We start from the raw sequence: 27782 nt of genomic DNA on the forward strand, positions 1-27782 counted from the left end.
AAGTCCTATGAGGTGTCTTTTTACCTAGTTGAGAAGAGAACTTCTAGGTTTTTTTCTTTTTAAAGAGGCAAAAGATAATTTAGTCACTACGTCAACAAAGGGCACATTCCTACATAGTTTCAATGGTTTGAACCTCAATAGTCCAAAAAGCTGCAGAGTTTTGCTTCCCTCTTAGCCTTCTTTAATCACTGCCTAGCTTCTTAGAAGAATGTTTCTGTCTGATTTATATCAGCTGTCACAATTACCATGCATAAATATCTGTCTCTATATTAAGAACTAGACTGGGGACTTTGGAGTATTTTCTTTCTCTACTATACAGTCTCAAGATTTCCCATTCATAGCCTGAATTATCACCCAAGGCCTGAAGAGGAATTCCCACTTTCATATTTTCTCATCAAGAATCTAGACTGCTATTGCCATTTTTCTTTGAAACACAACATACTGGTTTCTATACAAAATTACTACAGCCAAGCTTAAGTTCTGTATTACCAGTATGTCTCACATATGTTCTCTTTCCTGACCTAGTCTGGCACTTATTTTACATATTTATTTAAAATGCATTTATCATACATATTTACAAGGCCTAAGTTGTATAAGATAGACTGAATAAGATAGCATGCTTTTATATTTTAATGAGGTAACATTTCACCTACTGTGTGAAAAAAAATACTGTAGCTTTCTAGGGTTCTTTAAATTGAATGTAAGCTTTTTTAAAAAATCCACATTATACCTTTTTATAGTTTCTAATAAAACACATAGCTTTTCTCCAAAGTGAATGAATCCTGTAGTATTAAACAAAGGCGTCTACAAAGATACTTTGTCATTCTCATCTCAAATAACAAAGTTCATGGGAGTTTACAGTATCTAAATAATGTTGATCTGAGTACCTCAAAACAACATAATAATGTCATGTGGTCTTAAGATATGTTAAGTCGTTGTTCAGAGAAAATCATGTTTTCCTACACCCGCATTTTATTTCAATAATCAAACACTGACTCACCAAAACAATTCAGTCATGCTGCTCTTAGCCTGGCATCATTTTATTTCACATGTAGTGCCATCAGCACATTGACTGCAGCTTTTCTCCCATGTGACATATCTTTACGGCAATATAGATAAATGTTCACAGTTCACATGTTCCCAGTTTGTTAGGTTTTTATAATATATAGCAGTTAGAATATATAAAAGATAGCTCAGAAAAAATACTTGCGAGCCCAAATCGTACTCTTTTGGTCTCTCATATATGGCATCCTATGGAAATGGCTCAAAGCTGCACCAGGAGAGGCTTAGATTGGACATCAGGAAGTGTTTCTTTACTGAGAAGGTGGTCAAACACCAGAACAGGATTCCTAGAGATGTGACTGATGCCCCAAACCATTTAAGAAACATTTAGGAAATGCCACTAATAACATGCTTAAGCTTTTGGTCAGCCCTGAATTGCTCAGTTGATGAGCAGTAGATGATCATTGTAGGTCCCTTCCAACTGGAATAGTTCTATTCTATTCTATTCCATTTCATTCCATTCAAGTAGATGCACATTTTAATAACCACTATTTTTGTGACGTCAGTGGAATCTGGGATTGTTTCAGCACTGAAAATATTCAAGTTTATAAGATTGTCTGTGTTTAAAAGGAAAAAATGGTTCCAGTGATGAACAAGGTCTTAATGAGAGTAAAAGTAACTGAAGAAGGAGAATTCATGTAAATCTAACAAATGGGTTTAAGTGAGTTAAGAAGCTAAGTTCAATGCTGAAATGTCTGCTAAAGATATAGAAATCAATTTATGTGGTAACTCTTGCTTGTAATGTCTCACTGAACATTATAGCCTCATATATTTTTTTCACGTCCTTTGACACAATTATTCTGAGAGGTTTTTTTCAGGAATTTATTTAAGCATTTTTGCAGAAGCTTTGCATGAGTATAACTGTATTTATACTAGGGGACAGCTATATCAATTCATGAGACTGTCTTTCAGCTGTTGTAGAGGAGTTCTCAACTTCAGGTAGATCTGTGGTTTCACTCCAATCTTCCTGAAGTAATACTTGGCATATTCTTTTCCTGCCACATTTCTGCCAGAGATTACTTCCTTTCTATATAGCAAACTCAACTGGAGCAGACATGCTTATGCCTCAGTAGCTCAGGCTGGTGTGTTTGTACAACCCCATTTTCACTGATGTCTCTTCTGCTGCTCTTGCTATTTGGGCAGAAGTTCTTGGCAAATATAAATTGGCAGCTGGGCTCATAATTCCAGATGTCACCTCTCTTTTAAGATCATTATTAGTTATATGCTCTTTAATATTGAGTCCCAACTCTTTAATATTGATCTCCTTTCTCATTACAGATGGTGGAGTGTGGAATCAATACCCTTCTCTTGGGCTTTTATTCTATTTTCTTGCTTTTTTTAAATTTTTATCATCATGTTAAATTCAGTAAGATATTTGAAACAACAAGAGCAAAAAATAATTAAACCTGTTCATGTTAGTGCATTTCCTATTTAGTCTTTGAAGAGAAATACTTCTTGGAATCAATTGTAATTATAACATTTACCAGGCAGATGATGTGTGCTCAGTCTTACAGCCTCTAAATATATTTCTTTTGTTTTTCTTGATAACTTGCATCCTGATTTGTGCTTTCTCCTACCTTTACCTGGAGGCTTTTCAGAGAGAGAGTTTGGACAAGGACAGTTTATTAAACTGGAGATGAGAGATTGCAAATTACTTATACTGCAAACTTCAAAGCAAGCTCTAGTGATATTACCTTCACAGTTTGTTCAGTGTCTGAGCAAAGCTGCATGATCTTCAAAGCCACTTTCTGCTGTGATTTATAAATCAGATGTGATAATTGCATTCTAATACCTGTAATCCCAGCATTTTAGGCAGAGAAATTTCAAAATTTGAAAACCAGAAAGGTTAAGAACAACTTCCTCAATTAAATCCCAAATACCTTCAGTTCTTAAACTTTTTTAGTCTCTTATTCAGGTGAATAAAGACTAAGGAATATTGGTGGAGAACAACTATACAATGTTTTGAAGAAGAAAAAAGAACAAAAGTCTATGATTAGAGCTATCAGTCTTTCTGGAAGCTCTTGTCACTTTCTGAACATAAAAAGAGAAAGGACATCCTCTTAATTTACTTCACTTAATGTCTGTCCACCTGTCCTCCTTGACCCTATCCCGTACCAGTCTTGTAAATTAAATAGAACCATAAGTTAATGAAAAGATATATGAAATCTTGTGACAGCTTTCTCTCAACACTTTGAAGGCAACTCATCTTCAGTGGAGATGGTCGGCTTTAGTTTTTAAAATATACCTTTTAGTTTTTATCTGTTAGAATTTTTAGAATATTTTAAAGAACAAACCAGAAATAGAAACCATTTTATTTTAATAGAAAGTTGTTAAATAAACATATTTTTATGCATTAGAAAGAATCAACTTTATCTGTAAACCACAGTTGTCTTTCCAATTAAAAAAATCAGTACATAAAATATAAGTTTGTCTATTGAGCACATTTCACTGTAACATGCTGAAGATCATTTGGCAGTGTATATTTATAAGTAAGAAGTGAAAAGTCTGTATAAACAAACTACAGTCTGTTTCAAAAAGACAACTGAAACTACATTCATAATGAAATACAGATCAGTTCCAAGAAATGAAAAGTGTCACTGTTATGGTATATTTTGCCTTTTTGTTTATTTTGCTAGTTAAGCTCTAATGAAGAAGACATGCTGGCTTCTGGTGTGTCTGTGTCAGCTTTGGCAGTGTTTCAATGAGGAGAAAAGAACCTTTTATATTTTTTGATGTTGCATATGGACCAAGGGAAGAAAAAGTTATAGATACTAAGATATTAAAGGCTCTCTTTCCCCAACAATTCACTTAGAGAATGTGGGGGCAGAAAGCCTTCAAGGATTGTTTGTCTCTATGGTAACAATGCTCAGTACAAGCACAGAACATGCAGAGCAAAAGAACATGAGAAACTGGCATATAGGCATTCCCTACAAAAGCCCAAGATTTAAGGCTGGGGAGGATTTTTCCTATTACCGTTGTGATAAGAAAATTAAATTAAGAACAGTACTGTTAGGTAGAAGGCCACCTCCTTAGAGAGAAAGTTGTTTGCATTTTTATATTATTCATTTTCAAACCACTGCTATCTTTTCAGATATTTTTCTTGACTATGTTTTTAATTTTTCAAAAAATATCTTCTCTCTATAAATAACCTTGCCAAGCAGAGTTATTATATTTATATCTAATGGCAAAGGTACAGCTGCCTTATTTGGTCCCTGGTGAGACAAACTAAATGTCAGGGAGACAACATTTTTGTCATAATAAGGTTCAAATACCCGAACCAAAACCAAATGAGTGTTGTCTGATTTTTGGTCTGTCTGTTTTCACTGGGAAGGTAAACCTTTTTTCTTCTGTTACTTCTCCCCTCTTTCCGGGGGAAAGTTTCTCCAGTTCACTTAGACCTGGGTAATCTATTTAAGAGTTCTGAAGGTATACAATAATAGCTGCTGGATATGTTTTCTTAAGCAACAAAACCTTCTGCATACAGGTATTCTGTTGGAATTATGTGTCTAAAGTAGCAAAACAAAGCTGGAACACATGCTGGCCCATCCTTTGCTAATATATGGCCTGTCAGGAGAGGTAACATGAATTTTAAGTGCATCTGAGATAAAGGTCATGGGAACTACTCTATTAAGTGGATTCATTGCCATGTTCAATATTCTGTCTTAGATGATACCAAATGCTCATTTCAATCTCTTGTTCTGCTTGTATACTTCCAAAGTGTCATGACCTGCTGAGAACTGAGAGGTTTTTAAAGGGCTGGACTATAAGATGAGCTTTTGAAAGCCAGATCCAGGCAGCCCTCATCCCACCTTCCATGTGTTACTGCTGTGGATAGGGCTATGGTTCACAAGGCAGCACATGTGATTTCTGCAGTGTGACTCTACCAGGGATAACATGTGCAAGCAGCAGTTAGTGTAACCCAGTTATTAATGTATCCGTTCCTTCTTTTCTTAAAATCTGTCTTCCTAAGGGAGTCATCATTACATACTGCATTAGAGCTGCCCAAATGTGAGCAGGTTTTAACTAGATAAATCTGTTTCTCATTTGGAATATATCACTGCATAATGCAATATAATTAATGGAACCATTTACACATATTTTAATGTACATAAAAAGGTATATTTATGTTCCTATTTAGAATCATGGTAAGAGGCAAAAATGTCATTGCATGGTATATATAATGACATATATAGAATGAATGTCTAGTTTAGTAAAATGCAAATGTTTGTAAGCCTGTCTAAGGGAAAACATTATTTCTAATTCAAGATCAAACTATTTGAAATCTGCAAGGTGTTTCTCCTTGCTGATATGCCCTTTTGCACTTTGATTTATGTTTTTGCACTTTGATTTATGTTTAAACTAATAATCAAATAAGAGGAAGGTTAGCTACTAAGGTGTCAGTCTAATAGTTGTGTTGTTCAAAATTTAAAAAAAAATGGGGGGGAGATGTATTAAATAATGGTTGTTATAAAAGATCACAAAAATACTTGTCAAAATGCTTCTTTGTTAATAGTTTTGCAGTTTACCTTGGCTGTGCAATGGTATTGCTGGAGCAGGGGCTGACAGCCCTGAGGATTCTAATTATAAAAGGCATACCAGTATTTAGAAATTAAACGTATTTCTAGAGCTACACATTGTGACACCGTTCCTTAATAAGATGTAGACATTGCAGTGCCCAAAACTCCCACACTACCTCTAAAGTGCCTGATTTCATGTAGGGACAAAAGGGTTGTAGAAATAGTCACAAGTAGCAAACTAGCAAGGGACCAACCTTAGTGGGCCATGAAGGAATTTCAAAATAAGGCGTTTGAGAAATGGTCCTTGTTCTGAAGGCATTTGCATATCCCAGCTGCTATTGGCACTTTGAGGTGATGCTTTAGTTGGTAGAATATTACACAAAAATTAGGCAGCATCTTTACTCTGACCATTACATTTCAATCTCTTTCCTGACAAATCTTACTGGTACCTAATCACTGAAGCCCAGCTACATTATACACTTTTTGTCTTTTGGCTCTAATTTGGAAAATAAATGTGTCATTTGCAAATTTCTTCAACAGTCGACAAGAGGAAATGAGAGATACTTGGTTCTGGGAGGAAATATGTTTTCTTAATGAAGAAAATTGTAACAGGGCAATCTAACCCTTCATAAGCCACAAAAATTGTTTGGATTTTTCAGACTGGGACAAATTCAAAATGAATGTTACAGTGCTGCAATTTGACAGAGTGAGCACTGGCCTGGTTAATGCCTGAAAGTGACCATAAGGCATTGGGGTTTTAATGTTTTGAGGTTTTGTATTTTTGAGAAAGTAGTCAAAGCTTTTTACATACAAGGCATTACAAAAGACTTTCATTTTAGTAATACCTCTGCTTTGTTCATGTAGGAAGTTACATAAGGAAGTACAGTAGTAATAGTCCTTTTAATGTAAAAAAATGAGTCAAAGTTCATTGGAATAGGCTGATAATATTGTTACTTGTGTCAAATCTGTTCATGCTCTTTCAAATGAAAAACAAGACAGGAACAACAAGAGAAGGGGGAAAATTTTGGCAAAATAGAAAATCATTCCATTCACTGATAAAATTTTTTCTTGTATCTTCATTTCTGGCAAGAAAAAAACACAGCATATGCTCTAAGTCCCAACAAACTTAGAGTAATATCAGATCATTTAACTCACTGCTCTGAACTGCTTTTCTGTCTGTTAGCTGACATCACTTATTAACAGAACACAAAAGAAAAATTACAAGAAAAGAAGACAATCTGAGTTGAAAATTATATGAGTGAAGAGAATTGGAACAGCAGCAACAACACCACATTGCTGCTGCCAGTGACAAGGTCTTTATGGTGTCATATAGGCACTTGAGTATCATCTTCTAGCTGAGATAGGACTTGGTCTCAGGACTTTCAGGGTCTAACAGTGTATGAATGGATGGTAATTGCAGCCCTATCTAGCTCCTAATTGGAACCTTTTCTAATGTGTCAATATCAAGTTTTTAATTCCACATCAGCTGTCAATATAAAGTTCTTAATTCCATCTGTCTTCTTCAGCAAGAAGTTGTGGTGGAAGGAACTAACCCCTTGTTTATTTGCTCACAGAGTATGACAACACATTTGGTGTGGTTTTGTCATGTTTACAATGTGTAGTACCTGTGATTTTCTTATTTATATTAATGCATCCCTTCAGTCTTGATCTTCTGTCAGCTTTCTGTGAGAGTTAGGAAACATGAGTGTTCCTGAGTGTTAGGAAACATGCTTGGACTGATCTCAAACGACACTACAAATTTCTGCATGTTCCTTAAGAGATTAAAGTATTCTCTCTCTCTCTCTTAATTACTAAACAAGTGATTGTATACAGACATGGCTTCCTTAAAGCCAGAATTTCCTGTGAGAGTTTCCCAGTTCCAGTATTTACAGAGGGAAGTAATGATAATATTTTTGTACTTTATTTTCATTTATTTCTTCATTCAAATTTTTCCCATACTGGCATGAGGCATGACTATATGGAGAGTCTGTCAAAAGCTGTTCATCATTGAATCATCATTTTTAGATTAATGTATTCTGTATTGTATTTCTTTGCAGAAAGAGTTATATTTATTTTGAGTGCTAATTTAAATAACCATATGCCAATATAGTTCAGCAATTTGACCTCATTTATTTTCCTGGAGAAGCCTCAGTGTATAGAGTATCAACATAATTAAACTATGAGTTTATGAAGTGTCTTTGTAAACTACTAATAAAATAATTCATAATTATGGGGAGGAAGAAGTATTAAAAAGTATACCACCATATCTGAGCAATATAAAAATAGTCCTAAAGAAGAATGATGGTTTTAAATGTAAAAGATTTTAGAGGAGCATTGCCTATTTTATGTGATTTAATTTTCAGAAATCATGCAACCTGAGTTTGCAGAGGATGGTTTTCCAGATACAGAAGAAATGAAAACAATTAAAATGAAGATTGACCTTTTCATGAATGATTGGGAAAATGTGGAATCAGAAATCAGGACGTCGTCTCAAGTTCAGGTGGTTGTTTTAGAGATTGCTGAGCAAACACCAGAAAGTCTGCTTAATCAAACTGTGCAAGTTATGGAAAGTAAGTAATACTGTTTATGTGATTATTATCACTTCAGCTACTATGAGGGATTTTGGATAGCTCAAGCAAATTAGGGAGTAGGTTGTACTCAGTTTGATATTGCTAATATGAAGAGGGTCATACTGTCTTCTCTGAATCAGTTGAAAAGCATAATAGCAGCCTTTCAGACATCTGAGTGGGGGAAATATAACTATAATATGGCTATGCAAATAGGTGCATGATAGCTCACTAAACATTCTGAAAGCACATTTCCACAGTTATCTATGTATCTATCTATGTATTCTATCTGTGTATGCCAGGATACTGGTTTGAGAAATGGACAGATAGTGAATGTTCACTAATGTGTAATATTCATTGGGTTAGTGAGACTTTCAGGGTGTGTAATAATCTAACCTTACCACCTGCATAGACTATATTTCAAAACAGAATTTTACATTAATTATTTTAAAATCAATATTTCTTTGGCAAATTACATTTCTTCATTTGTCTGGTCTTGCAGAATTTTGAGCACTGGATAGATAATACTACATTTTTCCTATTATCACTACAAATCAAGTGTTTTATTAACCAGAACATCTATGGCTCTATAATAAAGTGAGATTTGAGTGATGATTCTTCCCAACAAGTAACAGGGAAAAAGACTTTTGTAAAGAGTAATGGTACTATCTGCATGTGTTTGTATAATACTTTTGCAATATAAGTTCCCATTGAAAATACCATTTACTTCAACCAAAATCAACTTGTAGAATTTCCATTTTTGGAAGAGGCAATATACTTATTTCTGCATCTGGGGAGAACATTTTGTTCTGTGAGTAGAAGAAATGCAAGATACAGTTGGCAATATTTTCTTCCATGTATGCACTTACTTTCAAGGATAAAGAGAATATATTCTGGTATAGCCAAAGGATAACAATTGAAACAGAATAAAAACCCTAATCTTTTCAGAACCTTTTAAATATTATGGCTGGGAATTATCTGATGAAGACTTAGAGGAGGAGGACCAAGATCTGGCTGCTGAAGCAGAAAATGAGGAAGTGGAAGAGGAAGGTGAAGAAGAGGAAGAGGAAGAAGGGGAAGAAGGGGAAGAAGAGGAAGAAGTAAGCATGCCAGTTTTTATCTATTTATGCTTTATTTAACTCCTTTATTTTGGGTTTGAACATAAGCACAGAGAAGACAGGTTTTGCTTGATCCTGATTTTTTTTTTGATCCAGTTGAAGCCTTCTTACAGAATAAATATTTATTCTGTAAGAAGGCTTCAACTGGATCAAAAGTATGTGCTTCAAGAACACTTTCTCTGCATTTCTGTGTTGTGGCCAATAGTAGTTTTATTACAGCAAGAAGCTCAATTACCGCCATGCTAATAGAGAGAATGACTGTACCTAGTTTTGCCAGATGGCAAGGAGGGGTTTTTATTAAAGAAACAAATATGAACTTTGATTTCTGTCAGCTAACAATGATTCCATGAGCCATCATGTAAACATCAGAAGATGCAGAGTCCTGTCCCATTTCAGCTATTGATAATTTTACACACACCCACTTTAGTGAAATTAGAGGTCTAGCTTTGCCTTTCTGTTTTCGTCCTTTATTGGAAGATTACCATCCCCAAATTTAACAGTACAGGATATCCACAGACTGAGAGAGCAGTATTGATATATTTTTTAGAAATTAACTTTACTGAATAAATAATCTGACTTCATAACACCAGCTCTCACTGTATTTTCTGAAGAGGTCTACATTTAAACAGATCAGTTTCAAGAACACAGTAGGAAAAGATTTTATCATAGATACTTCTACCCTAATTTTGGTCCTCAATGGCTAACTATGATATTCATGATATTTTTAATTTAATTATTTTCTCAATAATTCTCTTAGACAATTTGTTTTCTGACTCAGAATCAAAAAAGTGTGCATTTTCATAGACTTACTTTCAGCATGCAAACTGTTTTGAGAATACCATCCTAATTCAATCATCACTTAATGTATTTGGCAGTATTTAATCTGATCTATTTAATCTAAGTAAACTCCTGAATTCTAAGAGTTCTTTAAAAATTTCATCTTTTCAGGATGAAGAAAAAATTAAGCAAAAGAAAAGGCATATGGGAGACACAAAACACTTTTGTCCAGTCAGTCTGAAAGAGAACTTTGTCCTCTACCCTGGACTCCAGGAACATGCAGTTAAATATAAAGAAAAGATTTATTACTTTTCAACTTCCGAGTACAGAGATGAATTTTTGAAGACCCCTGAGGAGTATGTGGCTCACAATGAACCACTACAAGTGAGAATCTTAAAAATTATTTAAAGCAGATAATAGCAGATTAAAATAACTACTTTACATTCCCAGATTGTTTAGATTTGTTTATTATGGCTGATTTTTTTCTAAGTAACAATATATTAGGCAAGTCCTCGAAGCAAATTAAACCCATGACTTCCCTAGTGATTTTTAATGTAAATTTGAATTAATGATGCAACTACAGCAGAAAAGAGAGGAAGATTAAAAAGGCTTGCAATAATCTTAAAATATGTTTAAAAAATGACACATGTTGGGGGTTTTGTGCTTTTTTGTAACTTGAAAAAGGGTAAAAGAACAGAAGATTTACCAGAATTGTCTAATTTCATTTCTACCTGCTGATAGTAGGGTCGTAGATTGGTTTGGTGTTTCCAGAGAGCAGGTAGTTTAGCTAGAACAGTAACAGAAAATCTGGGAACATTAAATACAAAAGTATATAACTGGTTTTGATGGATTCTTTAATAATGATATTTTTGAAGTGAAAAACAGTAGAGGGTGGGTGCAGTGTAAACTCCAAAATGTTACTGAATATTCTGTTTTTTTCCTATAGGCTCCTCCATTACGGGTGTGTTTACTTGGGGTTCATGGAGCTGGTAAAACTACTTGTGCACGAGAGATAACAGATAAATTAGGCATTTTCCATATTCAATTTGAAGAATATCTACAGGAATTGATTTTACCCAAAACTAAAAGGAAAGTTGGGCCCTTTTTTGATGAAGATCATGAAGATGACAATAAAATACTAGAGGAACTGGAAGACTTCTCTCAGACTATAACTATAACTGAAACAGAAAAAACCAAACAGGTATTAATAATATTTTATACATTCATACACAAAATAACCATTTTCTGGCCAAAATAGGAATTTCCTATAAAATTGTAACATTATGTTAAATTAAATACTTGATGAAATTTTGAAAAAATATTTCATGACAACATTTTATAAATATCACAAGCACTCCTCAAAACATTTTCAAGAATTATATACAGGTTTTTTCTAAATATTAGAGATAGATGCTAAATGCCTAATGGAAGACCAAGTGAGGGGAATAAAAAGGTCAAGGTCAGAATAATAATGGGAAGGCATGGTTTCCTTTAAGTGTTTATAATATGCAGATTCAGTCAAGTGCACCGTGTTCCAGCTGCACAGGACTTTAAAAATGTTCCCCAGCTGTGCTCTTGCAGTCTCTTGGAGCAAAAGAATAGAATGACTCTACCAGCCCTCTGATCTGATCATTCCTCATAAAAAAATCAGAAATATTCATCATTAGTAACAGGGTAAGCTAGTATTTTTTTAATGCAATAGGTTTCTTAACTTGGATTTTAGTGTTTCATTGCCTATTGGCAGCAGTTTCAAACCAGAAAAATAAAGCAACTCTTGGGTAGCATAAAATATGCCTTGTAGCTTAGCTGAAAAACTGTTTCAAATAGCTATATGTTCATGATACTAGTAGAATAATTAATGAATTATAATTTTCAGAAAATTAGTGCTTTTTCTTAATCAATTGACTACTGGCTTAAAATCCTTCTCAATGCACATTCTAAACTGTATCTCTTACAGGATACAATTTCTCTGAAGGAGAAATTTTTACATAACTGTTTATTGGGGAGAGTATTTTCTTTTATTAGGCAGCGATCTGTTGGGAGAAAAGATCCACAAAGTTTTAATGCAAATATATTCTTTAGATAGCAATGGATATAATAAAAGCCATTCATTATGTGGAGAAGTCTCACCACAGGTACACAGCAAATGAATCTTTCAAAAAAGTCTAGTAAAAAACTGAAAATCTATCTCTCACCCAACAGAAATAAGGATTTATCCAACACTCAAAGATTTAGGAAGAAATGTGTTTCTGCATCACATTTTAAGAGCCTTTCCTGATATCTGCCAAGTTCCCTCAAGTTACTAGTAATCAAAGATCTTCAAACACTTCCTACTACAGGATTTAAGGAAGGAGGCAGGAGAGGCAGCAGGCTACAGAGGAGGAGGCACACAGAAACAACACTCAGGCACGGTATTAGGAAGATGAGCACCCAATGGAAGTGGAAAATAATCAGGGCTCTGAATTTAATTTTATTTGTGCTCTTTTACAGCAGTAAAAAATCTAGAAAATATGAGTCTGACACTGAAATGTGGTCTTTTGCAAGTACAGTTTAATCTGTGGCCTGGAGGGTTCTGTGTCTAACAGAAAGCCTGGGTAAAAAATGGTACTGCTCAAAACCAGAATAGGATCAAATTTGGGATCATTTATGTAAACTGGACATATACAGTCAATGGGTCAATGCAGATGCTGAAAGAGCTGCCAAAGGTACATTAAAGACCACTCTACTATCTTGAGAAGTGGAACAGGTAACTTGGAAGGTAGTGTTCTGATGAAATAATACAAGAGCAGGTAATATTGGAAGCGAATGCTTCAGCACAGATAGAGCACAGATCAAAATCATGGATGTCAGAACAAAAATCCAGGTTTTCATTAAAATCAAAGAGGGGGTTCGTTCAAAAAGTCAGTTTCTTTTACATCTTTGTCATCGCAGCCAAAAATATGGCAAGTGTTCTGGCACTGATGGTTGTAGCTGGCTCTCACTCAATTTTTTTTTTTTGGCATAAATACATGTCTTACACAAAGGCATTTCTGTTATTATTTTTTCCTTGTCATCTTTATATCTGCTGGGAAGCAATCTTCAACTTAGTATTTTTTTTCCTCATACTTCTTTTAAAGTGCTTAATCTGATGCTGTGACCTAAGAACAGCTCATACAATTTCAGTCCATTTTAGAAACCCATTCATTGGTCCTTGCACAAAACTCTAGAGGATAATTTCCAAGGTTGTAGAGTTCCCAGGCATTTCTCTGAATATGAATGCCACTGGTCTGTCTGACTATCTTATTTTTCACTGACCCTCCAATTCTGCAAAATTTCATTAAATTCCGTTGTATCATTCTCTTGGCACAAGACAGTACAAGTTTATCTGTCAAAGCTTAAGGTCAGCTATAATGTTCAAAGCAAAATCACTAAAGGCAAACAAAAATATACCATGCAGTCTGGGAAGTTCAGCAAAAAGATATCATCCTTGTTGTTTTAGTGCCACATCATTGACAGGTCTGGAGGGAAACCTTGTCCTTTAAATCACTGCTCTGTGGGGTGTTCTCTTTTTTCTACCTGCAATATACATCTTGTGCTTCTTCTCTTTTATCTCATACAAACACCATTCCTACTTCTCTCTAGCAGTGGTGATGTCAGTGATACATTTTTTATGTTTAACTGTTTCCTCCCACTTCACACATTTCTTTCAAGATGCTTCTGTGTTGCAAATCTGGCTACCACTTTGTCTACTTAGGCATCTTCTGTCATACAAACATCTTTAAATATATGTACTGTGTCAGGCACTAGAGAAAATATTATTCATACACACTACATTAGAGCTGTGACTTCCAGCATATTCTCAGGTTCTTTTGGCTACATTATCAGAATAGATGTCAGGCCTAGGAATTCTTATTCAGCTGTGGCCTTTTTGATATCAGACACATTTTGATTCTTGATATGTTAATTGTGTAAACTAATTATGAAAACTAACTTTACCATCTTTTCAATATTTTTACCACAGTCTGTGTCAGGAAGCCATTCTATGAGAAATGCATCCTCAACCATATCAATCTCACAGAGTTATACATTCTGGGAAAAAAACCGTAATAGTTTTCCACAATAATTTAGTAGTTTGATTTGGCATTTGAATACTCTGCATTTGACTAGTCATTAATACTACTACTGTTGTATAGAACAATGCTATCTGTCTGCTATCTGTTCTTCTGCCTATATTCAATAACCTTATATATCCTTCTTCAACATTTTTTTTCATCCATCCAAATATAATAGTTGCTTTCAAAAGTGAAAAAACATTCTGATGTAGTGCAGGTAGTCTTCCAGCATGGGAACATGTATAGCCAAGTGGAAAACTGCTTGTAGGCAATTAGGAGAAACTATGCTCATTTCAGTTTCTATTCCTCTGAATTGAGCATGTGTATAATTAAATACTTAACATTTGGGCTTGATTTTAGGTTTCATTAAAACTCATACAGCAGCAATTGCCCTAATTTTAGGGGATTGCCTAAAATGTATAATGTAGTATGATTCAATGAGTTTGTTTCTGCTAGTTTAAGTCAAATGAAGACAGTACCCTACTTAGCAAAAAACAATGTGTCCAGTAGATACTTTTTTCTGGTTTTGGTTGGTTGGTTGATTTTGGTTTTTGGGGTTTTTTTCATTTCATCCATTTTTGGTGGATTTTCTTTACATAAAGGAAGTGGAATTAACTGATGAGGAACAGGGCAATCAAAGCAAATCTAATGGGTAATACAGAGCTGCCTCCAGAAGTCCTTGACAAGATTGTTCCTGACTGGTGGAAGAAAGAGCCATTCCGGTAACTGTAATTAAATTCTCTCTTTCTCTAATGAATTTTAGGAAGTATATCATCCATTGTGTCCACAATTGTGAATAACTATCACAGAGATTATTTCAATGCTTTTGTACTTCTTATGAGTAATGACCTACCTGTCAGTCTTGGTTTTGTTGTATTATTTTAATTGATATTTTGACAGTAATATCATGTTTCATATGCTGCACACAGGATTGGATTAAAGTATTGGGCACACCTGAATTGAAATCTCCTAAAGAGCTGGGTAGTTTTCATGGTCTTACAGGATAGAGACGAAAACAAACTATTTATATTTTTATGTAATTTTTGTCCTGAGTACATATAGGGGACAATGGTTCTCTACACAGTGTAAAAACAGGGAGATCAGGTCTAGGAAAAAAGGAATGCACCAAGACAAAAAATTACCCAGCCTTATGCATAATGTTGTATTATTATATTGTATTAAATTATAGTGTATTATATCTCATCACAATGTATTACACCACTAAACTATACTGTGTTGTATTCTTCTTCCCCACAGCATCCAGGGCTATCTTTTCTTTCCTCCACTTCCTCTTCTTCTAGCTTCTTTGGTTTTCTGCAATTTTACAATGTGTCCTGTTAAAGCCTAAAGTAATAAATGTGAATATTAGCTTCTTATCAACACAACATTTACCCTTACCTAACTACTCATCTAATTCAAATTTGTAAGAGCTCCAATAAGCCATAGAGCTTTCCAGGTATAACTGACTTGTTTTTAACATATGCAGGAAGAGAAATATAAATCATGCTCAATGGCCAATTTCTCATCTTATACTACAGAAGAAACATAAATTTTCAGGTACAAGCTTTCTTTGAGAGTTGTTACCAGAAAAGTGTTTGGGGCACCTTCTCTTTTTTGAGACCAGTGCCTAAGATGTATTGGTTTTAGAGTCACACAAGCAAGTCTGAGGACTCGAGTTTTGGGTTTCTAAGTTCTTTAAAAATATTTAAGCATTGCACATTAAAACCTCAGAAGAAACTAATCTGTAAGTACACTAATTAAAATACACAACAAAATACCAGTTTTACATTGTCAAAATAAACTAGCTGAGAGTATTTTTTAAATTTTGCTCCTAATAAATGCATTTAATATGGGAGGGTTTGTGGGTTTTTCCAAAATAATTACATGTTCATTGTGTTGCACTTCGAACTACAGTGTGTAATAATAAATATTTTCCAATTAGGTCCACAGGCTTTATACTGGATGGCTTCCCCCGTACTTTAGATGAAGCCAGCTATTTGTCAGAACGAGGACTCTGTCCTGATATTGCTATTTATATTCAAGTAGAAGAAGGTGACATTCTTAACCGTCTTTTTCCTCCACGTCTGAAAAAATGGAAAGAAAAACAGCTTAAAAAAAAGGAATATAAAAAGAAGCTGAAGGAACTAAAAGCAAAAATAAGGGTAAGTTTTCAGCCCTATGTTATTTTTTTGTTGTTGTTTCTACAGGAGATGTCTGAACACAGATTCTGAATCTCCCAAAGCTGTGAAGAGGACACAGGTATTGGAGCCAGGAGAAAAAGTGCTGCACGTTCCCAGCATTCCTAGGCTTAGTGTAGGAAGTCTGTGTCCCATTCTAATGAAGCTGGACCTACTGTTGAACAGGTTACAAATTGGTTGAGGTAACCTGAAGCCTCTATGCAGACATTTACAACTGGCACATGTAATATTTTCAAGGTTCCTCACTTTGTGTAAAAGTGAGAAATACTTCACATATAATATCAGAAAAAGTCTGAGCATAATTACTACAGAGCAGCCGACACTAAGTTAGGACAACAGAATTTGGGACAAGACTTATACAATACCATTAATATCTCTAAACAGTCAAAGGGGAACACCACACATTTACCACCATACTCAGTCACCCCTTTGCCAAATGGGTGAAAACCACCTATAGAAACCACCTATAAATTTAGAAACTCTGTAGTTTACCAATAAACCTATTACTATATTTTCAGTGGGATAAGAATCACAGTCTTTTTTATTCCTCTAATATCAATCTCAGAAATTGCCATATTAGTTTTTCAAAAATATGCTTACATGTTCGCCTAGTAGAGAGTTATATCTGGTCTGCAACATTTCAAACTCTAGATAGTATTTTTTAACATTAGAACCAACTGGAACAGAATTTCAGGTGGAAAGAAAAGTGTTAATTATAGGTTACATTACCAATTTTCAGAGGGGAGTTTTTATTAGGAAGTATCATCAGTCTTTTTACATCTTTTTTTCACCAACAGAATGAGAAGATTGCCAGAAGAAGAGAAGAACTTTTAGCAGAGCAACAGAAAAAGAAGCAGGAGGTAAGAAAACCTAATAAGACAGTTTTTAAATAGAAGCATTGACATTCTTACCATAGAATTTTCTAGAGCTTTTAGTCACAGAGGTCAGGACAATGTAGAAAAGTAAAATTATGATAGACTGCCAGAAACTTCAACTTTCAAAAATAATTTTATATTATGTTTGGATTGCTTTAGAAACTATGGATTCATGAAGACTAAAGACTGTTTTAAAAGAATTCTCCATATATGCTTCAATTCAGGAAAATACTTATGAATGTGTTTAAAGTATCTCATTTATAAGCATAAGAGTAGCACCACTAATTGAAATTAGGCATGTGCCTTTAAGTACACTGTCAAATCCATGGTTAATCCAGAATAGGACTGTACCAGGATTACCAAAGTCAATTACAATATATTTATGAATGCATTAATGTATTACTTGACTGCTCATGATATTCTGTCAGCTACACTTTCATCAAACATGCTTGTTTGTAACAAAGTCCTGTCAAACTACAATACCATGTATGAAAAAACACTCATCAAAACTACAGTGTAGCTCTTCAGGTTTTTAAAGTACTCTTGGAACTGGTATGATGCTTCACCGTATGCACTATGCAATACTGCTGTATTTTCTTCTGAAATAAGATTCTTGAATTTACTAGATTTTTTACATATGATAAAGGATATCCCAAAATGAGGTTTAGTTGAATCAATGGCTTTTTTTAATTTAAAAAGAGACAAGAATACCATATGTTCCTTCAAAATATCTGTATCATAGACATGAAACAACAAAATATTTTCTCTTTATAGGCTTTAGCAGATAAGTATAATGACGAAGCTACTGTGGAGGAGGAGGATGAAGATATTGAAGCTATACTTGCAGAAGAGTTTTTAGAAGAAGAAGAAGAGGAAGAACCAGAAGAAGAAGAAAATGAAGAAGATGCTGTTGAGCGCATGCAAAATGAGATTTCAGAGAGGTTTGAATCAGAATTAGAAGGATTACAAAGTGTGCAGGTACTGATACCGCTGCGTATTTTGTTAAAATATATGATCACATGAAGAAGAACTTCCATATTTATTTTTCACATTTAAAAATTATAGTGCCTAAATAACTGTGCTTCTGTACTCATGATCTAAGTATGTGAACAAGATAAAGACTGTACTGAGAAGGTATAAACTTGAAAGAATATATAATTTATACTACTAATATAGTAGAGGAAAAAAAAAGGAAGCTTTTGGGTAGACCTATTCAATCTTGGTGTCATTTCATTTTTGATAGGTCAGTTGACACAGGCAACCAACCTAGAGAGTTGTGAATGTATGAGCAGTATTTCAAAATAAGTTTTGACGCAAAACTCTTATTAGACACCTCTATTTTTTAATGCAGATCCTAGTTGTTGGTGATGAAACCAAATGTAAAGAAAAAATCCAAATCTAATCTCGGTTAAGATACCAGGTGTTTGGCACCATTCCCACACCTAGTGACATAATTTTCTTGAAATCAGTGCAATTGCCTATGGCAAGGTAACCTGATCTAACACCAGATACCTGCAACGCTAATGCCACATCTAAAGCAGTAGGTAGATCAGTAACATTTGTTTATTATCTACAAAGTACTTCACTACAGAAAGAAACTAATCACGAGTTAAAAGAAGCTCTATCCACTGACTAGAGAGAAGGTTTTCAAAACCAGATAATAATACAATATTGTAGCAGTGTGACACCTAATATAGAAGTTTAAACTTCAGTGGGCAGGAAGACTAATTCCCACCAAACTTTGCTGATTTATGTTGACTGAGAACATGCTCAGGAAATCCTTGATAGTTCACAGAAAATCTTGCCATCAGTCTTTATTAAAAATCTGATTGCATTTATGATTCTAATATTTCATTTTGTTTTCTTAACCAGGAAGAACTGGTTGAAAAGTTACAAATACCGCCAGTTGAGATCAATGGAGGACGGAAGCCTCGTGTTGTGTGCTACCAAATATACAAAAAGCTGAAACCCCTAGTGGAAAACCGCAGGAGCATTTTTGAGAAATGTTACCCAATAAGTTTGCCACTTGCACAGAAGATGCTAGTTTACTCATATAAATTACGAAGTTCTTTTGGTCAGTGGGATCCAGTCAAGGTAATGTTCTTAAATGGCTGAAGAATGTGTTCAAGAGTTGACACTCTTTAAAAATGCATTTCACATTAACAAGATGTTATCAGACAGTAGCAACTAATACCTGAAATATTTAATGAAAATTACATTACTGAATCAAAATTACATGACTGAATATACAGAAAATACAGCAAGCAGTAATAATAAAAGGTGTTGGTCTTTTCAGTGTTGCAGCTAATTTAAGGCTGAAAAGCATTTAGTAAAATTTGTTACACTGTCATTGGTGACATGATTAAAGGTGGCATTGAATCAGAAAGAAATGCCTAACTTAACGATACACAAAACACAGGACAACATAGAAGGTCTTAAAACCTTACAATAGTAGTGAGAACAAACGGAAAGGATTTAGAATATGAATTTGTAAGAAGCCACACACACAACTGACCACCAAACCTAGTAGTGGCAAAAAATGGTAGGTGTACTTAATTCATCAGCAATAATTCTTTCCTGTCAAAATTTAAAATTTTTGAAGAGCAACAGATCTATTTCCATGGTATTTTACTAGAGATCTGGAAAATTGAGGTCAGAAAGTACTTATCACTATCCCCAAGGTAGGAAATGAAATGTTCTCAGGTAATTCTTTTGGTTTAATGGTAGAAATAAAAGCTGATTGGATTGTGAGTAAATAAAAATTTAAAAGGAAGATTAATTGAAAAAAAGTCCAGTGAACAACATACAGAAAGCACAAAGCCCCCGAAGGAAACATATTTTGGCCTTCATTTTTCTATGCCAATTAATCAAACCATTTTATTCCCGTTTGTATAGTGTCATGTTGAGTTTTCACCTGTTCCAGATCACATTTATCTCTCTTTAACCTTAGGATCAGAATCTTCATTCTTTTTCATGGCGGCATCTAATAATCTAGGTACATACTAAAAGAAGTATGTACCTATGTCTACATTTACATCATTTCCCACTACTGAACCACAGTTTATGTGTTTAATTGTAATTAATCTCTACACCCTACTCCTTGCACTTCGTTCTGTCAGGTTTCACCAGATTTTTGTATTCCATTTCTCCACTTCATTCCTTTGTTCTATACAGTGCTTTTTACCAACCAAAAAGTACAATTCAGTCAGAAGAAAGAGGTCATAGGAAGTTATTGGGTAAAATAAGAGTGGTGTGCTGACAGTGAAATTGTACAAGCTGATAAAAATGAAAGGGAAATAGGATCACTTTGAGGGCATTTTAGGATAATAATAGAAATTTTAAAATTTATAACAGACTGGAAATTTTGGAGTAGAAAGGCAGATTGAGTATATTCCAGTTACTTTGAGATTAAATTTGGGGGGGAGCAGAAGTAGTTATGCAACTGATTAGATAAGCAGAGAATAAACATTATGAGCTGAGTGAAGAATGGAAGCAGATATGCAGTAGAACAGACTCATGAAATCCCATAAATTGAGAGCAAGCACCCTGAAATGACTTGATCCAGGAATAGGAACCTAAGGGTGTGAGAAGAGTCTGGCAGGACAATGGTACACAGCAGAACAGCCCCAGCTCTAGCAGTAATAACCAGACCAACCTTACTGACTCCTTCAAAGAATAGTAATAGATTTGTGATGTATGATTTTCCTTGACAAGAAGCTGAGTTGGCTCTTCCCCATTATTTGAAATGTATGCATGTAACTTCTGTGGTTTTTTCCTTAGTGTATCTCAGTTTGCTCAGTACAGAGTGAGATTTACTGGACTATTTTTGTCAGGTTGTATGCTGGACTATTTTTGTCAGGTTGTATGCTGGAGGAAAAAACTTTTTTTAAAATGCTAATTTTCTCATCTTCGTTCTTTTGTTGAAGAAAGGTCAATGTTACACATTACTCAGAATTACATTTCTGAGTCCCCTTAGAATAGTAAGGTGAATGCTGCCTGGGCAATTTTTCTACATACTGCTTTTCTATATTTTGTTTTAAAGCATCTTTTATTGACACTTTAAGACAGTTCTTCTAAGAAGGACTGCAACAGGGATATGAGTAAGTTTTTCCATAGAGAAGAGTAGTGCAAGGAATTAATCTGGTATTACTTCAATGACTATTTCTGCCAGTTGCATCTCTTACATGTCAATGATCCATCAACACTGCAGACTTTTTAGTGGGCTGTCTGATGTGTTTGAAAAGATTTAATCAGCAGTGCATGTATTTTTCCAATAACTTTTTCAACTTATCTTGTGGTTTTTCACTTGACCATAATGTAACTATTGATATCTTTTTACATTTTCTTCATTTGTATATGACTTCTGGTGAATACAATATTCTCAGTGTATTTTCTATTGGCAGGCAGGCAGGTGAGTTTAATTCACTGAGGAATAAAATTATTCTCTTTCTTCTTTGAAAATTAAAAAAAACTATTTTGTTCATCTTTGACTACACTATCTTGACAGACATATAAAGTGTTACGGTACCACCTACTGGAAATAGCAAGTATTCTTTCTGTCTTAAATGTTTCTTTCATCTTTTTGAACAAGAAGTGTAGGTACAGAAGTTTCTCAGATTTGAGCAAAATATTATGTCCATATATGTGAATTTTAGAATGCTTTGATGGTTTGTGTCATATGGTTGGTACTCCTCTATCTGCCTATAAAGCCACTTCTCTGGGATGGAGGAAGAAAAGCCTTTGTCAAACCTAATTAACTGATTCTCATTTTGTATATTACACAGTTAAGCCAAGGAGATGTGATCAAGCCACAGCAAAGGGATGAAAGCACAGTCTTTCCAGTAATCCATCGACAATATATTTATTTCTTTTCAAGTAAAGAAAATAAAGAAACATTTATGACAAATCCCATCAAATATATTTGTCAGCCAAAACCTAAGCAATCTGTGCCAGTAAAGATTGCAATTGTGGGACTTCCAAAGTCTGGAAAGACTACAGGTATGAGCAGTTATCTATTTAAAAAACTCATTTTTTAATGACTGAAGCTGTATCTGTCCTTACTGCTATTAAAAAACATAAACCATTTATATTGCTGGTCTTCCTGCTTTTCTTGCTGGGCACAGATTCTTTTAGTAACATTCTGTGGTGTCTCATTTGACAGTCTGATAGTTATGCATTGTTCATCTGAATTTTATCCCAGATCCTTAAGACGTTAGTGACTTGGACTTGTATTTAGAAAAACTGGACTTATGCTATTTATATCCTTTGTATTATTTATTATTATTTTATAATTGTTTCTTACTTTTTTGAGTCAATATAAGCTAATGTAAAGTGGAGAAATAGTCCTAGGATCAAGGATGAAGACCCCAAACTCCCTACTCCCCAGTCTGTTTTGAAATTTCTAGATTAAAAAGTGCCCAAGATTTCCATCCCTCTCCCTTCCCTTCCTCCTCCATGATTCTGTCAATCCACACGTTTTTGCCTTTTATTGGAGGAGGAGGACATTAATTTTAAACTATAGTTATTGATTAGAATAGGATGTTAGGAAGAAAAGAGACAGGTTCAAATGATTTCATATTTAGGATGAAATTTTAGCATATTTCCCATTTCCTGGATAAATGAGGTAGCTGATGGGCTGTTCTGTAAGAGGAACAGCAATGGAGGCATATTTTCTAACACACTCTGATAATATTGACTATATCTGCTGAGATTTGTTCTAAATTGAATAGTGTTAGTATGCCCTGTGCATATGCCAGATTGTGATGTTACTTACCTTCAAAGTTGTGACTTGAAATGGAAATATTTTGCAGTTGCCCAGAGACTTGCGAGTGTTTATGGGTTCCTGCGCCTGTCCCTAGGAGATGCCATCCGCTTTGTGCTAAACAGCCAGCCAGAGAGTGAGCTGGCACTTAAGGTACAGTCCCACCTTCTCCAAGGACTCACCGTGCCTGATGAATTGGCCATCCAGGCTCTAAATGTGGCTCTGCTAAATCACATGGATAATCCCACTGGGTAAGAGTTTTCTTGGGGTTTTGGGGGTTTCTCCAAGACATGTCAGTCTCTTCATAGGCATGGATTCCCATGTTACTGCTGTAGACCAATTTCACTAAAACACATCAGTGGTTTCTGCATTAAAAAAAAAATCTGTACAAAAGGAGAATTTTTTTTACAATATCTCTGGGAAATGAGACTGAAGCAGAATTTTCTGCAATTTCCAAGTAACTTTATTTCAGTACATCGAAGTAATAAACTTTATGACAGTTACTTTTTTTTCAGTCAATAAGCCAGTATCTTCTACTATCCTTTGAGAAGCACTATTTGGTCTCTCTTATGCCATCTCCAGAACCAACTTGGACACACCTGATTCTCTTTGATCAAACAGGCTGTTTCAGTACTCAGGGTTTTTTTTTGTTTTCTTACCAACTGAAGTTATTAAGGAGGAACTGAAACCAGTGAGTCTTATCACCTCATTCATAGGTAATCCTAGGCTCTTTCTCCCCCACTGAAACATCTTTGAAACTGGGCAGACTTAAAAAGCTTTATCATCAGTATTTCATGAAATTCAACTTCTCAAAAAGGAGAACTGTTACAGAGAAAGGCAATTCTGCAATAATCTCTGAAAATTATTTGTGCTTGAGATCAGAATTCTTTCAGCTTCTCTTTGATGTTATATCCTGGAATATTGTTTCAGTATATTTTGTTCCAGTATTTCCTAATATGAAAAACCATTTCTTCTTCAGTATGATTATAAAAACTCTTCAAATACTGTAGTAAATAATTTTACTTACCACTTTAAAAACTGTTCCTCCCAATCCACATGGAGACTTCTCATAGTTAAAATTATGTTTCTGAATGATTGATGTGTCAGAATATTTTTATAAGTCCCAGCCATCCACTTACCTTTTGCCCTTTGTACATTTCCTTTTCTGATTACTATTTCTTCTTCTGCCTACTTGATTTTTTAAATTTGATTGTAAATTCTTAGGAGTGAAGAATGTGCCTGTCAAGTGAGAGCAGTGATAACTGCATGGGTGTAGACTTTTGTCTCTATGGAAAATGTACTAGAAATAGACATAGACTCACTGGTTGATTGGAAACTCACTTCTTAGTGAGTTTCTTCAAAACTATTTTTCTGTTTCTGTTTGTGTGCAGAGTTGTAATGGATGGATATCCTCTAACAAGAGCCCACATAAATCTCTTGGAATCAACTAGGATAATTCCAGTGAAAATCTTTGAATTAGATATGGATACAAAGGAAGTGTTCAGAAGAGCACTGCTGGATAAGGAAAGATCAAACCGGTAGTAATACTCCCTGATACATTTTTTAAATTTTCTACACAATATTGTAGTATCTCTATTTATGTGCCTCAGTGCTATACCCAGAGGTTGTGTCTAACCTGGAGCATAACTCAGCTGTCTCTGAACTCCACATATGAAAAACATGGGAACCAGTCCCTCTCCTTTCTAATGCTTTGATTTCCATAGAGAGAAATAGTAGGGATGTAAGGTGTTTGGGGCATGCTCTGGCCAGATCCTTCAGTTGCATGCCTGAGATTACAAATGTGCAATGCTGTGCACCCACTGCTTAGTTTAAGTGGTTTAATGCAACTGTACATCAGAAATGTTACCACTTCTCTCTGCTGCTGAAATTTATTTTTCATCAATTATTATTATAAAATATATTGATACTTCATCTAATAATCTCTCTTTTAAAAACTTAATCAGAGTTCTTTTAAAACTATGAAACTAATGCATATTTAGTAGTGTATAGAATTCAGGACTTCTAAGCTTTTCAATTCAGTTTGTTCCCTTCTTTGTTCTTCTGAGAAGATAAATATTCTGTTTAAAGAGCCATTGGTTGTTTTTGAGGAAGAACAGTAAGTAGTTTATAAGCAGACAGAGAATGAAAAAGAACAGAACATTCACCTTAAAATTAAATTGTGTAAGAACCTGTTTCTCATTAGAAGAAGTATTTCTAAGAAGTTCCAGATAGCTTGGAGCATTATTGCATGCCTCTTTCATTTTGTCCTTTTCTTTTTGTATCTTTCTTTTTATCAAGTAATCAGTACAATGTTAAATTGCTTACTAAAAGACTAAAGACAATTTGCATTGCAAAAAAATTAAATCAAAGATGTGTTTTTGAAAGTATTTACTTTAAACTTAATTTTAAATACCAAACTAATTATATTTCATAGGCTTAAGTACAAATCAAGTGTGCAATATCAGGGTGCCATTTAATGGTGTATTTGTAGTGTATCTCAGGTAATATGTGTTGATACATTTCAAATCCTTTGCAAAATAATTATTGTGTTGTATTTGGGACATAAATAGAAAAAGTTTTGTTCTTCATTTTTGAACAGGACTGTCTGATCATAAGTACACTGCTTTTCAATGTAGCTGGTAGTATTCTTAAAAAGAAATTTTTATTTCTCAAATATGTTCTACAATGTCAAATAAGCAAAATTTTGTAAAATGAACTTCCAGTGAATTCTAGAATTTACACCTGAAATTCAATGAAATTATCTAATCCTCAGATTTAAATCACTGTTATTATTCATTCTCTTTAGACTTCCTTATCCTGAACATGACAGCCCACAGATTTTAGCTATTAAAAATTCCTGCTATAAACAACACATTGATGATATTAGAACTTACTATATGAAGGAACATCAGAACTGGTGTGTGATTGATGCCAATCATAGCAAATGGAGGGTCTGGAAGATGGTTCTGCAGGAAGTTCAGTTGGTTGTTAAACAAATCCAGATATACCTGGAAAGAAGAAAAGAAGGTAAAAAAATAACAGAGTTTCCCAGAATATTTCTTCCTTTAAAAAGCTGCAGTGTACTATGTACATGACAACTTCAACTTTCTGTGGATGTGGCTAATTCTTGGCCACATATATACCATTAAATTCTTCAATCTCATCTGCAGAGATCTTGAAGAGATCTCTTGAAAAGAGTGAACGCAAAGCCAACTACAGGGCAGTCTGAGGTCATCCTCCCAAGAACAGGGTAACAGGAGTCTGCTAAAGGAAGTCAGAGTCCTTGGTCCATGGTAGATCTGGCAACACTGGGTGGTAAATCACAAAGAGTACTCCAAAGGTACAAGGGGAACTCTAACTTGCACCTTCACTTTAGTGTTAGTGAAGGAAGAGGAAGGGATAGAGAAGATGTTAATTTAAAATCTAGAAATAAGCTTAAATATGCCATCTGAGTTAATTTCTCTGCTTTGTGAAGAAGACCACTTTATTCTAAAATGGCACAGTTCCCACTTGACTTTTTGTCTTTCAGCACTGGTCAGGATTAAATATGCCTTTTAAACATGTCTGTACTATTTAACTAGAATTCCTCTGAAGGGCAAATATACTTTCTTATCTTTATCCACCTTTTGGGTTTAATTTTTACAGCTCTGTGGCTGCACCCATCTTAAAAATTGGAGTCATAATCAAAAATATTAAAATACACTTAACTTTTACACATCAAGCTTGAAAAAGCATGATTTTTAAGTAATTTGGTTTTGAGATGAAATTTTATTAAAGATTTTGAATGTATTTCCTCCAGATAGACTGTAGCATCTGCAAGATATGGATGAATAAAAGGGGAGGCTTTCATCACACCTTGTACTCGTTTCCACCAATGTAAAGACATAAAATAATAGTTTAAATGACCCTTAGTAACACAAAGGAGTGAAACAATAAATCATAAAAAAGAACAGACTAATAAGCTGAGCATGCAGAGTATCCCACACAATTAATAATTATTATATTTCTTACATGCTAAAAAATGTTATTAAAATTAATTGGTAAAATGAGTTACAACTTCATTTTATTATCAAATTGCTGCTTTAGTTCTCATTATCTCATATATATTTCAAATTATTACTTTCTAGACTGTAGTATTCCTGAGTAGAATTGTTTGATGTTTCTATGTCTCTCATAAATTAAATGTTATCATTAATTGCTTTCATTAACAGGAAAAGCAGCCAGCATTGCTGGTTTATGTATCACTCCCCAGGAACTGCAGGGGCAGCTGGGGGAGTGTGGACAGTACTGTCCTGTCAGCCTTGCAGAGAAAGGTGAACTGGTTGACTGCTCTGTAAGCCCCTCACTGGAGTTTGCTGCTGAATTTCAGGGGCGCTATTACAGAATGGCTTCACAGGAAGAACTGGAAGTGCGTATCAAAAAAGCAGGTCAAAAAGGAGGGGATTATGAAAAGAGGGAACATTGTTGCTTAGATTCTTTGATTCCATACAGAAATAGGTAACATGCAACTTGAATTAGACCACTGTTGTTAGCATTCAAGCTTTTGTTCTGCATACTTCTGCTATCAAGTGTCTAGGCAGACAAAATCAAGCACAGGCACCATTAAACTAAAGCTCGTCTTACAAATTGTCACAGACCAAACATTCATTTGAAAACAGTAACTTTCTCCTTTCTTTATCTGTTGTGGAGAGACTGGGTTAGAAAGTGGCTTATGACAGCAGTAGATAGTGATGGATGGTGGGTGAATAGTGACTACTTCAGCTGAGAGATTTTGGAAAAGAAATTACCTAAGAGCAACAGCAATGCCAACACACTG

At 34.6% G+C, this 27782-nt stretch overlaps 1 protein-coding gene across 1 annotated transcript in view; it reads left to right on the top strand.

Moving 5' to 3' along the window:
* AK9 (adenylate kinase 9) overlaps positions 1 to 27782 on the top strand; it is a 59312-nt gene that overhangs the window by 25652 nt on the left and 5878 nt on the right. The window contains 15 exon segments of the mRNA XM_054514212.1: positions 7943 to 8149; positions 9095 to 9246; positions 10213 to 10425; positions 10988 to 11242; positions 14735 to 14761; positions 14763 to 14854; positions 16075 to 16294; positions 17128 to 17190; positions 17980 to 18183; positions 19078 to 19299; positions 21990 to 22203; positions 23016 to 23217; positions 24358 to 24504; positions 25773 to 25993; positions 27178 to 27374. Of these exon segments, the coding sequence (XP_054370187.1) occupies positions 7943 to 8149; positions 9095 to 9246; positions 10213 to 10425; positions 10988 to 11242; positions 14735 to 14761; positions 14763 to 14854; positions 16075 to 16294; positions 17128 to 17190; positions 17980 to 18183; positions 19078 to 19299; positions 21990 to 22203; positions 23016 to 23217; positions 24358 to 24504; positions 25773 to 25993; positions 27178 to 27374 (2636 nt within the window).

Source organism: Molothrus ater, chromosome 3 (assembly GCF_012460135.2).
Source record: "Molothrus ater isolate BHLD 08-10-18 breed brown headed cowbird chromosome 3, BPBGC_Mater_1.1, whole genome shotgun sequence".
NCBI classification, from domain to species: domain Eukaryota; kingdom Metazoa; phylum Chordata; class Aves; order Passeriformes; family Icteridae; genus Molothrus; species Molothrus ater.